Below are 13,013 nucleotides of genomic sequence, written 5' to 3'. Positions count from 1 at the left end.
CTGGAGTATAGGCCCTAGGGTAGGAAATAAAGCCGCTTCTCTACTTCCAGCAGCTTCCGCACCTCATTAATGACCCAATGGCTTTGCTGTGTCCTCCAGCCAATTTGCCACTCGCTATGTGATAGTAAAGGTATTTTGTTTCCTTTTTCCTGTATGGCCGGTGTTTTGGTGATGGCAATTACACATCATTACTATGGTAACAGAGCAAGAAAACCTGTTAGGCCCTGATATGGTTATTGTATTCTGCTATAACATATCCTCTTATGTCTGTTCCAGTAGATTTCGGCAGCGTTCTCAATGTCAATGTAAGGAGTTGCAAGGTCTGCCTAATGCATCTTACAGTACGGCTGTGCAAATGCCAAGCAATAAGTGCAGTGTTTGATCTTAAAGGAGTACTCCAGTTATATGTTTAATTGTATCTTATAGAGTAAGAAATTACAGTTTTCTAAAATATATTTATTACAAAACAAGATGCTGCAGGAACAAAAACTTCACAACTGAAATGTACACTGTATATTACCAGAAGAGGTATTCATGTTACCGTATATACTCGAGTATAAGCCGAGACCCCTTTTTTACCACAGAAAACTGTATAAGCCGAGGGTGTAGTATACAGCCAGCTAGCCCCCATCTAGTCTACAGCCAGCTCCCATGTAGCATACAGCCTGCCCCCATGTAGCATACAGCCTGCCCCCATGTAGCATACAGCCTGCCCCCATGTAGCATACAGCCTGCCCCCATGTAGCATACAGCCTGCCCCCATGTAGCATACAGCCAGCCCCCATGTAGCATACAGCCAGCCCCCATGTAGCATACAGCCAGCCCCCATGTAGCATACAGCCAGCTCCAATGTAGCATACAGCCTGCCCCCATGTAGTATACAGCCTGCCCCCATGTAGTATAAAGCCTGCCCCCATCCGCAGTTTTTGTCAAACAGAAAAAAAAATGAAACTTAATACTCACCCTCCGGTGACCCCGATGGCCGTTGCGGCTCCCGGCAGCTTCTTCTCTCTTCTCTAGCCAGCAGAGTCGCGTCCATGCGGTCTGCCGCCCGTCGCACACTACTACTAGCCGGCAGTCGCGTCCATGCGATCTGCCGGCGGGCGCACACTATTATGCGGCGGTGTCGACTCCGCCGCATCATAGTGTGCGCCCGTTGGCAGATCGCATGGACGCAACTGCTGGCTAGTGAAGTAAGGAAAGAGACCGGGAGCCGTCAGTGAAGAAAGAGAGGAGCGGAGCCGCCGCCGAGGATCCGGACACCGGAGGGTGAGTATTAATTTTTTTTTTTTTAGTTGACTCGTGTATAAGCCGAAGTGAAGTTTTTCAGCACATTTTTTATACACGAGTATATACGGTAACTTACAGTTCTTTATTCAACCAACGGTAACAACTGCCAAACGATTCTGTACAAGTGCAGTACTGGAGTGATTTTGGAGAGGAACCTCCAAAACACGTGTTTTTGTATGCATTTTAAAATGTATCCAAAAAACCCCATGTGTGAATGCACCCTGATAAATATCCCCTATAGCAGTGGTGGCGAACCTATGGCACTGGTGCCAGAGATGGCACTCGGAGGCCTCTCTGTGGACACACGGGCTGTCTCCCAGGCACAGAGTTTGCCAGACATGGCATCTTCTCAGGCAGTCCAGGTAGTGCCCTGATATTTTAAAGTGACCCATCCTGTGTTGATTGGTCCTGTCCGAAGAGTGAAAAGGTGTGGACAGGGTAGGATTGGAGCTCCAAAATTATGGTAGCAATAAGTTTGTTACTGCCTAAATTGCTGTATTGGCACTTTGGGAAAAGCTAATGTTTTTTGGGTCTCAGTTTGGGCACTCGATCTCTAAATGTTCGCCATCACTGCCCTATAGACTTGTTCTGGGCTGTTTAAAAACATGACAAAAAACGCCACTTTGATGGGGGTTTGGCCAACCCTTCCCACTTGTGTTTTGGATGGTTTTAAAACGCCCCATGGGCATCTGCGCTCCGAGTGCAGGTGCATCTCGCCAGAAGTCATACACCACAAGAAATTGTATAGCTACAAGTATTTTCAGCTGACACAGTGGACTGGATCACAATATGCCAAAGTAAAGCGTTATGAGTGTATCAAGCGTCTTCAATGTTTTCACCTGTGTGTACAGCGCTCTAATAGCAGCTGCGGTTGTGACACAGTTCTATCATCATAAGGCATAGAGAAGCAACGCAGCTCATAGAAAGACATCACAGTCACGAGATCTCCCTCCATTTCCGCCCTGTGCTCTCCCCCGCACCCGGGCACATTGACGAGTCTGCCGCCTGGTGGTGTGTGCACCCTCCGCCATGCTCTCCCGGCTGCTCAAGGAGCACCAAGCGAAGCAGAACGAGAGGAAGGAGCTGCAAGGTGAGTGGCGCCCGAGGCCTAGTCGTCGTTCTGAAGCCTCGGGCTAAAGTTTCGGCTTGAAGGTTCTCCATGGTAACGCGGCTTTTATATGGGGCTGATAGGAGGGCGCTGCTGTCACTCACACAGGGTGTACGGGAGGGCGTGCACCGCACAAGGGAGTGTCTGTAGTATATACTCATTTATACTGCGTGTAATTATCCATATAATATCCAAAGACAGTGCCCATCACCTCATACAAACATGGCTGAACTGTATGCCCACAGCTTTACTAGTAACTGTGCGGCTGTATGTGGTTTGGTTTTTTATTTATTTTCTTACATTTGAGGCAGCACACCCATGATATATCAGGGAATGTGCATTCACACTTTGTGATTGCAGTGGCGTAACTACAGCGGTGGCAGGCGCTATGGGGCCTATGTATGTTTATGCTGTATAGCCCAATTTAGATATCTGCTATGGGGCCCAGCATCTCCTAGTTATTCCCCTCTGTATTTGCATTGTGTTTAGAAACACAATCCAAATGTAAGTATGGGGCTCAGTCCTATGACACGTGAGTTTCTATTGAAACACATGCAAAAAGTAACAAGAATTCGGCAGTACTGGCTCTAACCAGAAAAAATGCCAGACCTCCCTCTACTTCTGAGCCGGGGCTCTTTTTTCTTCTTCTTTTTTTTTTTTTTTTGTATGTTATCTGTTTATTTCCACATTCTCAAAAAAAGCAGATGTTGCCTAATTAGATGGTTAAACACCTTGTGGTTCTCTAGTATCATGAGTCCATATGCTAGCCAAGAAAAGGAGCCCATACTCTGCAAGAGCTGAAGCTACAGGGAGAAAGAACTAACTCCTCCTGGCTCTGTGCTCTCTTTGTTTACATGGCACAGAACAACTGGGCCTGCAGATAGGGGGAACAATAATACTTGCCACAACCCCTATAAAAGGATCTTGTTATAAGGATCACATCACACATTTTTACCTAATGACAGCTTCCCATAGCCAGAGGTAGCAATAGTGCCTGTACAATCGCCTATAATATCACAAGTTCTATAAATTGAAATCCGTATCCTGTAAAATATGTTATAGGTTACACTAAATGCAATCTGCAATACGTAGGTTCACTATTTGGAAACTAAAAAGGTGCGCAGATGAATATGTGACGGGGACAGCTCTACCCCCCCCCCCCCCCAAAGGAGACTTTCGTCATCTCAAAGGGGTTATCAGGAGTATCCAAACATATTAGAAAATATCATTCAGGGGATCTAAGTGCCATGCAAGAGATCAGGGCAGTATCAATTTCTAGGTACTTTGTTGTACAGGGCGAATCTCACAAAATAACCCCCCTTCCCTCATGGGTCATTAAAATATATGCAATGTGCCCAATTTTTACCATAAACCGTCCCCCCACCAAATGAAAAATTTTGAAGACATGTATTTATGTATGGATTATAGTATATGCCGCACTATACCACTAAGTTAGCTTAGACATTGCTCCCCCAGAATATACAGTGTCTCCCTTTTAATTAAAAAGTAAAGTGTCTTTCCAATTATAATGCTGTTTGGTGTTGATTACAGCACCAGTATGGACATTACTAGAACCAAGCTTCATACAGAAGCGCAGCACCAATACCAGGTCCCTATATGCATATTTACAGTGTCCCAAATGATTCCACAGATGTACAGAGCTCTTTAATTTACATGTATACACTTTCCCCATAATAAATGAATACATTCAGCCCCCCATTTTTATTCATACTGTGCACATTGTAATAGATATAGATGTATATACTCTCTCTATTAGATAACTATATATGATGCATCTGTATACATATTATTAATCACACACTGTATCGGCATCACCTCGGCAGGACAGGAGCACTGAGATGGTAACCACAGGAAGAATCTTAACCATGAATATTTAGGACAGCAGCTTAATATACATAATATATAATTACTATTGTGTGTCATTAAAAGAAGTACAAATTTGCTCCCTCTATTAGCTATATACTGTGCCACCATCTATTAGCTATACATGCCACCGTTCCTTCCTCTGTTGGCTATATATACTGTGCCACCCTCTATTAGCTATACATACCACCGTTCCTTCCTCTATTGGCTATATAGACTGTGCCACCCTCTATTAGCTATACATACCACCGTTCCTTCCTCTATTGGCTATATAGACTGTGCCACCCTCTATTAGCTATACATACCACCGTTCCTTCCTCTATTGGCTATATATTCTGTGCCACCCTCTATTAGCTATACATACCACTGTTCCTTCCTCTATTGGCTATATATACTGTGCCACCCTCTATTAGCTATACATACCACCGTTCCTTCCTCTATTGGCTATATAGACTGTGCCACCCTCTATTAGCTATACATACCACCGTTCCTTCCTCTATTGGCTATATATTCTGTGCCACCCTCTATTAGCTATACATACCACCGTTCCTTCCTCTATTGGCTATATATACTGTGCCACCCTCTATTAGCTATACATACCACCGTTCCTTCCTCTATTGGCTATATATTCTGTGCCACCCTCTATTAGCTATACATACCACCGTTCCTTCCTCTATTGGCTATATATACTGTGCCCCCCTCTATTAGCTATACATACCACCGTTCCTTCCTCTATTGGCTATATATACTGTGCCACCCTCTATTAGCTATACATACCACCGTTCCTTCCTCTATTGGCTATATATACTGTGCCACCCTCTATTAGCTATACATACCACCGTTCCTTCCTCTATTGGCTATATATTCTGTGCCACCCTCTATTAGCTATACATACCACCGTTCCTTCCTCTATTGGCTATATATACTGTGCCCCCCTCTATTAGCTATACATACCACCGTTCCTTCCTCTATTGGCTATATATACTGTGCCACCCTCTATTAGCTATACATACCACCGTTCCTTCCTCTATTGGCTATATATACTGTGCCACCCTCTATTAGCTATACATACCACCGTTCCTTCCTCTATTGGCTATATAGACTGTGCCACCCTCTATTAGCTATACATACCACCGTTCCTTCCTCTATTGGCTATATAGACTGTGCCACCCTCTATTAGCTATACATACCACCGTTCCTTCCTCTATTGGCTATATATTCTGTGCCACCCTCTATTAGCTATACATACCACCGTTCCTTCCTCTATTGGCTATATATACTGTGCCACCCTCTATTAGCTATACATACCACCGTTCCTTCCTCTATTGGCTATATAGACTGTGCCACCCTCTATTAGCTATACATACCACCGTTCCTTCCTCTATTGGCTATATATTCTGTGCCACCCTCTATTAGCTATACATACCACCGTTCCTTCCTCTATTGGCTATATATACTGTGCCACCCTCTATTAGCTATACATACCACCGTTCCTTCCTCTATTGGCTATATATTCTGTGCCACCCTCTATTAGCTATACATACCACCGTTCCTTCCTCTATTGGCTATATATACTGTGCCCCCCTCTATTAGCTATACATACCACCGTTCCTTCCTCTATTGGCTATATATACTGTGCCACCCTCTATTAGCTATACATACCACCGTTCCTTCCTCTATTGGCTATATATACTGTGCCACCCTCTATTAGCTATACATACCACCGTTCCTTCCTCTATTGGCTATATATTCTGTGCCACCCTCTATTAGCTATACATACCACCGTTCCTTCCTCTATTGGCTATATATACTGTGCCCCCCTCTATTAGCTATACATACCACCGTTCCTTCCTCTATTGGCTATATATACTGTGCCACCCTCTATTAGCTATACATACCACCGTTCCTTCCTCTATTGGCTATATATACTGTGCCACCCTCTATTAGCTATACATACCACCGTTCCTTCCTCTATTGGCTATATAGACTGTGCCCCCCTCTATTGGCTATTTATATACTGTACCCCTCTCTATTGGCATCCAACTGATTCAAAGCGTGTCAGAATCGTCTCTTGCTATGGCACTGTGCTTGGTCCATGTGGTCTGACCAGCATACAGGAGGTGCACTAAGTCTCCCAAGGAGTCAGAATGGGAATCGGAGATGGGTGTCTCTAGGTCTATAATTTAAACTATCCACAATACAACAAAATAGTGGGTCTGTGTGCAGTCTGACATCTGATGTAGAAGGACACCTGTATGATGCAAACCTAAGGATTGTTTTCTCTTTTAAATAGAGAAGAGGAGAAAGGAGGCCATCGCTGCAGCCACCAACCTGACCGAGGCTTTAGTAGATCACCTTAATGTCGGGTGAGTGAACACTGCGGGGATTGTATCGTAGTATATATGTAATGTGTTATCATGCTGCACCCTACACTTGGCCACAGATCACCATCCAGAACATACAAAGGCACCCAGGAATCAAAATATACTGTGCAGAAGGGGCAGACTGGAAACTTAAAGGGAACCTACCACCACGAATCTACCTATAAAGGTAGATGGGGTGGTAGGTGGATCTATAGGACGTGAGGATAACACTTTTAAGCCCTTTTTTAATAACTTTTATTATCTGAATATGTAAATTTTCTTCTTTAGAAAATTTACATATTTGGATAATAAAAGATATTAAAAAAGTGCGGGACGTGAGGATTAGCCCTTAAAAGGGCCGATGCAGTCCTTTTTTTTTTTTTTTTTTTTTTTTTTTTTACACAAGCTGCTTTTGCTCCTTGCAGAAATACAAATGCCATGGCCCTATATTCTTAGCGCAATGTATACATATTTCCTCCATCACGGTATAATAAGGCCTATGAATATTCGTGTAACCTAGGCACAGCAATACAGTGATCGTGTTCTGTGTTTCCCTCTGTAGCACTAGTGGAAGGTCTGTAGGTCAGTCCTGTCTGCTTCTGATATGGAAGTAGCACTGGTGCGGGCATTTTATCTTCTATACTGCTCCACTGCTGGGTATCGTATTTTATTTATACCTTTAATTTTTTCTTTTACTTTTTGATCCTTTTGGCAGCCATCACAGGCCCTTTTTAGTGTATGGTCATACGAGTTGGAGGACTGGAGCTTGCAATGTGAAAAGGCAGAGCAATAACATGCTCATATAGAACAATAGTAATGAGGGCCCTGCTCACAATAGCTTATGATCTGTGAGGAAGAAGGGGTGACACAAGAGGCGAGGGTGCCATATCCACGTTTCCAGGCTGTGCTCTTCATTACACAGACGCTGTGCTGTGCCATCTCTACATATTCCTTGGGTGGGTCATATTCCTTGGGTCTGTCATTAATGGCTCTTACTGACAGAGTTTGGCTTTGCAGTGAAAAACACTTAATCCAGAGAATTATTTATTCCCATTTATACACAAACACTTATTAAAAGGGAGTGGCCCTCGAGATTTAAGATGTCCTTGAGAGGAACTCAAGTACCAGACTCCCTTGAACTAACTTTACTAATCTCCAATAAAATCTAAAGCAGAATTGATGTTACTTTTCCTGTATAACACTGCAATCACACAATTATTTTTCACCAACAAAATAATAAGTACATGTACATGAATACATATAATAATGTACACATATACATTGTATAGACACTTGACCGACTCCACAAACATAATCAATTATGACATTTCATTTAAATGTCTGTTCTATTCCTGATCTAAGGATATAGACCATGGGTGAAAAACATTTATTGGTCCTAGAGCCATATTATCATACTGCTGAATTTTAAGTGGCCACATTGGCAACGAGCACAAAATGCCAACCCAGAAACCAAATACTGTATTTAGAACGGACACTAAAAGTCCTAATACTGGAGCCCCCCAGGTAGATTAAAAAAACTAATAAATCCTCTCCTTTCCTGACTCTTCTGCTTCTGCACCGCACTGCAGCTACATGTGTTGCTCCGCTCAGTGTCCCGTCCTGGTTGTATGCACCAGGAAAGGTAGAGGACACAGGAGCAGTGCATTACAGCTGACAAGTACTTGCTTCTCCCAGGCCCTCTCCTGCGGGGGCTCTGCTCTCTGTACTTACTCCAGTGCATACATCCAGTGTCAGAAGTCTGGGAACAGAGCGAAGCGGCAGGAGAGGGCCCGGGAGCAATGACGACTTCTCAGCTGCACTCACAGCTACCCTCCCTCCTGCACCGATGATCTGCCTTCAGTTCAGAATGCCTTCATTGGACTCTGGGTACAAAACATTCAGCCTGTCAAGCCATAGCAGTGCATCCTTCTTATAGGCTTTTAGTTAAGAAGAATGTGCACTTTACGTACATGTTCAGTATTTATCTGCATTTATCTGCTAGACTGAGCAGGAAAACAAGGCCGGAATTGGACTCTGAGTCGAAGTTAGGGTAATCGAGGAGTCTGAGACAGATGTTTGCCTAAGTGGCTCTGTAGCCCTGGAGGCTATGCAGATGGAGATCACTATATGAGAGGTTAGATGGCGTCACTAGGTGCGGGAGCATAGCAGAGGCAAATCTTAGTAGATGGGGTTTCAGTTTATGTTGGAAGGTTGGGCACAGTCTGATGTTTTGGTAGAGGGTTCCAGAGTATAGGAGATGCACAGAAAAAGTCCTGGACGTGGTTGTGAGAAGAGCAGATAGTGGGTGAGTGACGCAGAAGTTCATGGAGGATCTGAGCACTGGCGTATGATAAATGTCCCCCCATAGTTCCTGTATAGAACCAAATAAACACCATTCCATACCGAAGGCAGGGAAATCAAAACATTTGGTGGAGGTGTAAGCAGGGAAGGCAGTTGTGTGAGAGTTGGAACCCCTTCCCCTGGAACAATTAACATACTATATATTGGCTTCACTTCACAAAAACAAGTAGGTAGAGCAGCTCTTTCAGGTCAGGAGAGTTTTTTTTATAGGCAGATCAAAAATCAAATAATATTTTTAACTGACTATATGGTTTTCCGTGTACTAGGAAAGAACCCACCAATTTGTTATTATAGCAAGCTAGCGTTTTACACTGAATTACCGAATACTGTATAACTACATGCAGCTTGTCTCATCCCTTTCTAATGTGGGTTACGTTAAAGTGCGTTGACGGCCACCAGGAGGTGCTGTTTAGTCACTGATGACTTCCAAAATGCTTATGTTTTCCATTCCATTTATGATATTACGAGAATTTACATGTATCATTTTACACTTACATCAAGTGTCCATGGATTATGTTTTCAATTCATATTCCATTGATTTATTTTTCTTTTTGTAACATGGATTGTGGTGGCTTTCATCCAGCATGATAGGAAATTTACCGTATATTCTTTATGTCTATGAATGGGCTAAGATGTCTTCATTGTTCACAGTGTGGCCCAAGCCTATGTGAATCAAAGAAAGTTGGACCATGAAGTGAAGACACTGCAGACACAGGCTGCACAATTTGCAAAGCAGACCACACAGTGGATCAGTCTGGTGGAGAACTTTAACCAGGCATTGAAGGTGAGTTTCTCCAGGGATTGTATGTTACGGTGGGTAAGGTTTTATTTGTCCTATAGGTATTTCTCCCATAAATATACAGCACAGCATCAAAAATAAACATATTGGCAAGGGGGATAAGGCTTATATCACACAAGAATTTGACAGAGCTTTAAATAAATATTGTATATTTGTGTATCTATCATTTTATATGTCTGAGTGTGTATGTATGTATGTGTGTGTAAATAAACATATAGATACAGAGAGATAGAGATGTATGTATATGTGGTGTGTGAGATATATATATATATTATAATTTTAGTTTTTGCTTATATTATACTTTACAATCCAGTACTTGAGAAAGAAAAATATGTCAGGGAACTTTCTGAATGACAAACAGACCTTTATTTCCTACCAAACAAGTTCTTGCTAAATCTTAAAACCTTTTCCTTTAGGCTCTGGTGACAGTAAGCGCACAATGCCCTTTTATGTGTCGTAGGATGATCATACTGTTGAATATGTAATAGGGAGATAATACCCATGTATATGTTGTAGAGAGATAATGCCCTTGTACTCATACAGTTTCATAAAGGTTACACATATACAAGTATATACAAAAGTTGTGATAAATACTGTCCTGAGTGTATTTTATTCTACATATTTGCATTTCTCTTATCCAGGAAATTGGTGATGTGGAGAATTGGGCTAGAAGTATTGAGAAGGACATGCGTATCGTGGCCACCGCTCTGGAGTATGTGTATAAAGGTCAGCTCCAGCCTTCTGCCTCTTGAGTTCCCGCACAACTGAGACTACTGAAACCTGATAACATTCTATACCGCAATGTCATCAAAAGTATTTGGGATTTCCTTGAAGTGGAGAACCTAACTGTAAATTTGTTTCTAGCTATTTGATACGCTGAACTATCCAGGTGGAATGCCTTCCTACTGTTGTTGCTTAATTTAATTTTAGAGTAATATGCTGAAACTTTTGACTTTGAACCAAGGAATATGGATGTCACTTAAGATCAGAACAAATACATGTTTTAATACTTTATACAACATGTCCACAATTCATAAATGTGCCGCTAAGGCTATTAAATCATACAAGGAATTGCCAATTCCATAATACATCCAAATTATTGTTTTTGGTTTTTTTTGGTCATGTTTTCTCATGTGCCTTCTTGGTTGTGCATAGAATAAATTGCCACATCTCCACCACTAAGCAGAGAAATTTGCTAATAGCCTGACTGCTGAAGACAGCTACTGTCCTGCCGATCCTGAAAATGTAGGTCCTTAAAGAAGTTCTCTGAGTCTTTTATACGCTAGATAACGTTATTGGGTTATTGCCTGCTATATGTGTGCTAGGAACCAAATAGTAATGCTGAATAGTCACTTACTGGTGTACTGGACAGAGACATCAGTGTACATCACATACCTTTATCAATGAACAGGCATCGTTTTCTGGTTCTCATGATGTTGAGAATATTCGAACATAATAAATACGTGAAAAAGCTGGTATTGTGTCCTATGTGCAATAGGGTGTACAGACCTTAAATACATTAATGAAAGATTAAAATAAAAACTAAACAATAGATTTGTTCCTAAAGGGAATCTGTCAGCAGGTTTTACCACACTAATCTACTAGTCTTCTGAGGTAGGGAATGAAATATAATTTATAGAATCCCATCTTTTAAAAGCCTGCAAGCTTTTCTTTGGTTTTTATGCAAAACTACGACAGGTCGGACCTGGAGTTGTTTTGTCCATCGGGCGCGCCGCCCGACAGATACATCAAGAGGTTTGAACCTGCCCGGTGGGGCATATCCTTACACAGGTGCACTATAAATTCCACCGTAGTTGGAAATGCAAGCTGCAGATAAAGATCCAGGTCCCACTTATTTTTCAATTGCCTGTATTTCCAGTTCTGTAGCTCACAAAACCATAAGCTTCATGGGATCTGAAGGAGGTTCCCTATAAAACATGATTTTATAGGGGTAAAAATGAAAGGATTTGGTTTTCACACCAGCAACTGTTCTGTGGAGATTATTTTATCACGGGTAGGATTATAAAGAAGGGTAAGGCCTATCTACAGATACTATCTTACCATCGCAGCTTACCATCTCCCTATAATAATAATTCTTTATATAGTGCACACAGATTACGCAGTGCTGCCTAAAGCATGTCAAATTGGTCACTGTTCCCATGGGGCTCACAATCTAAACAACCTACCAGTATGTTTTTTGGAGTGTGGGAGGAGGGCCCGGAGAAAACCCAATGCAAACACGGAGAGAACATACAAACTCTTTGCAGATGTTGACCTGGATGGGACTTGAACCCAGGACTCCAGCGCTGCAAGGCAGAAGTGCTACTCACTCAGCCACCGTGCTGCCCATGCACATGCACTCACCGGCCACTTTATTAGGTACACCTGTCCAACTGCTCGTTAACACTTAATTTCTAATCAGCCAATCACATGGCGGCAACTCAGTGCATTTGGGCATGTAGACATGGTCAAGACAATCTCCTGCAGTTCAAACCGAGCATCAGTATGGGGAAGAAAGGTGATTTGATGCCTTTGAACGTGGCATGGTTGTTGGTGCCAGAAGGGCTGGTCTGAGTATTTCAGAAACTGCTGATCTACTGGGATTTTTCACGCACAACCATCTGTAGGGTTTACAGAGAATGGTCCGAAAAAGAAAAAACATCCAGTGAGCGGCAGTTCTGTGGGCAGAAATACCTTGTTGATGCCAGAGGTCAGAGGAGAATAGACAGACTGGTTCAAGCTGATAGAAAGGCAACAGTGACTCAAATCGCCACCCGTTACAACCAAGGTAGGCAGAAGAGCATCTCTGAATGCACAGTACGTCGAACTTTGAGGCAGATGGGCTACAGCAGCAGAAGACCACACCGGGTGCCACTCCTTTCAGCTAAGAACAGGAAACTGAGGCTACAATTTGCACAAGCTCATCGAAATTGGACAGTAGAAGATTGGAAAAACGTTGCCTGGTCTGATGAGTCTCTATTTCTGCTGCGACATTCGGATGGTAGGTTCAGAATTTGGCGTCAACAACATGAAAGCATGGATCCATCCTGCCTTGTATAAATGGTTCAGGCTGGTGGTGGTGGTGTCATGGTGTGGGGAATATTTTTTGGCACTCTTTGGGCCACTTGGTACCAATTGAGCATCGTTGCAACGCCACAGCCTAGTATTGTTGCTGACCATGTCCATCCCTTTATGACCACAATGTACC

General features: G+C 42.7%; 1 protein-coding gene across 1 annotated transcript; it reads left to right on the top strand.

Moving 5' to 3' along the window:
* The first annotated feature begins 2,176 nt into the window (after positions 1-2,176).
* On the top strand, positions 2,177-10,901 carry BLOC1S1 (biogenesis of lysosomal organelles complex 1 subunit 1). Its single transcript, XM_072135103.1, has 4 exons — positions 2,177-2,380; positions 6,576-6,648; positions 9,658-9,790; positions 10,447-10,901. The coding sequence occupies exons 1-4, from the start codon at positions 2,320-2,322 to the stop codon at positions 10,555-10,557; spliced, it is 378 nt and encodes a 125-aa protein (XP_071991204.1). The 5' UTR covers positions 2,177-2,319; the 3' UTR covers positions 10,558-10,901.
* The last annotated feature ends 2,112 nt before the right edge of the window (positions 10,902-13,013 follow it).

The sequence above is a fragment of the Engystomops pustulosus genome, chromosome 2 (genome assembly GCF_040894005.1).
Source record: "Engystomops pustulosus chromosome 2, aEngPut4.maternal, whole genome shotgun sequence".
NCBI lineage: Eukaryota > Metazoa > Chordata > Amphibia > Anura > Leptodactylidae > Engystomops > Engystomops pustulosus.
Note: the sequence above shows the minus strand (reverse complement) of the source record. Positions and strands in the feature narration are given on the sequence as shown.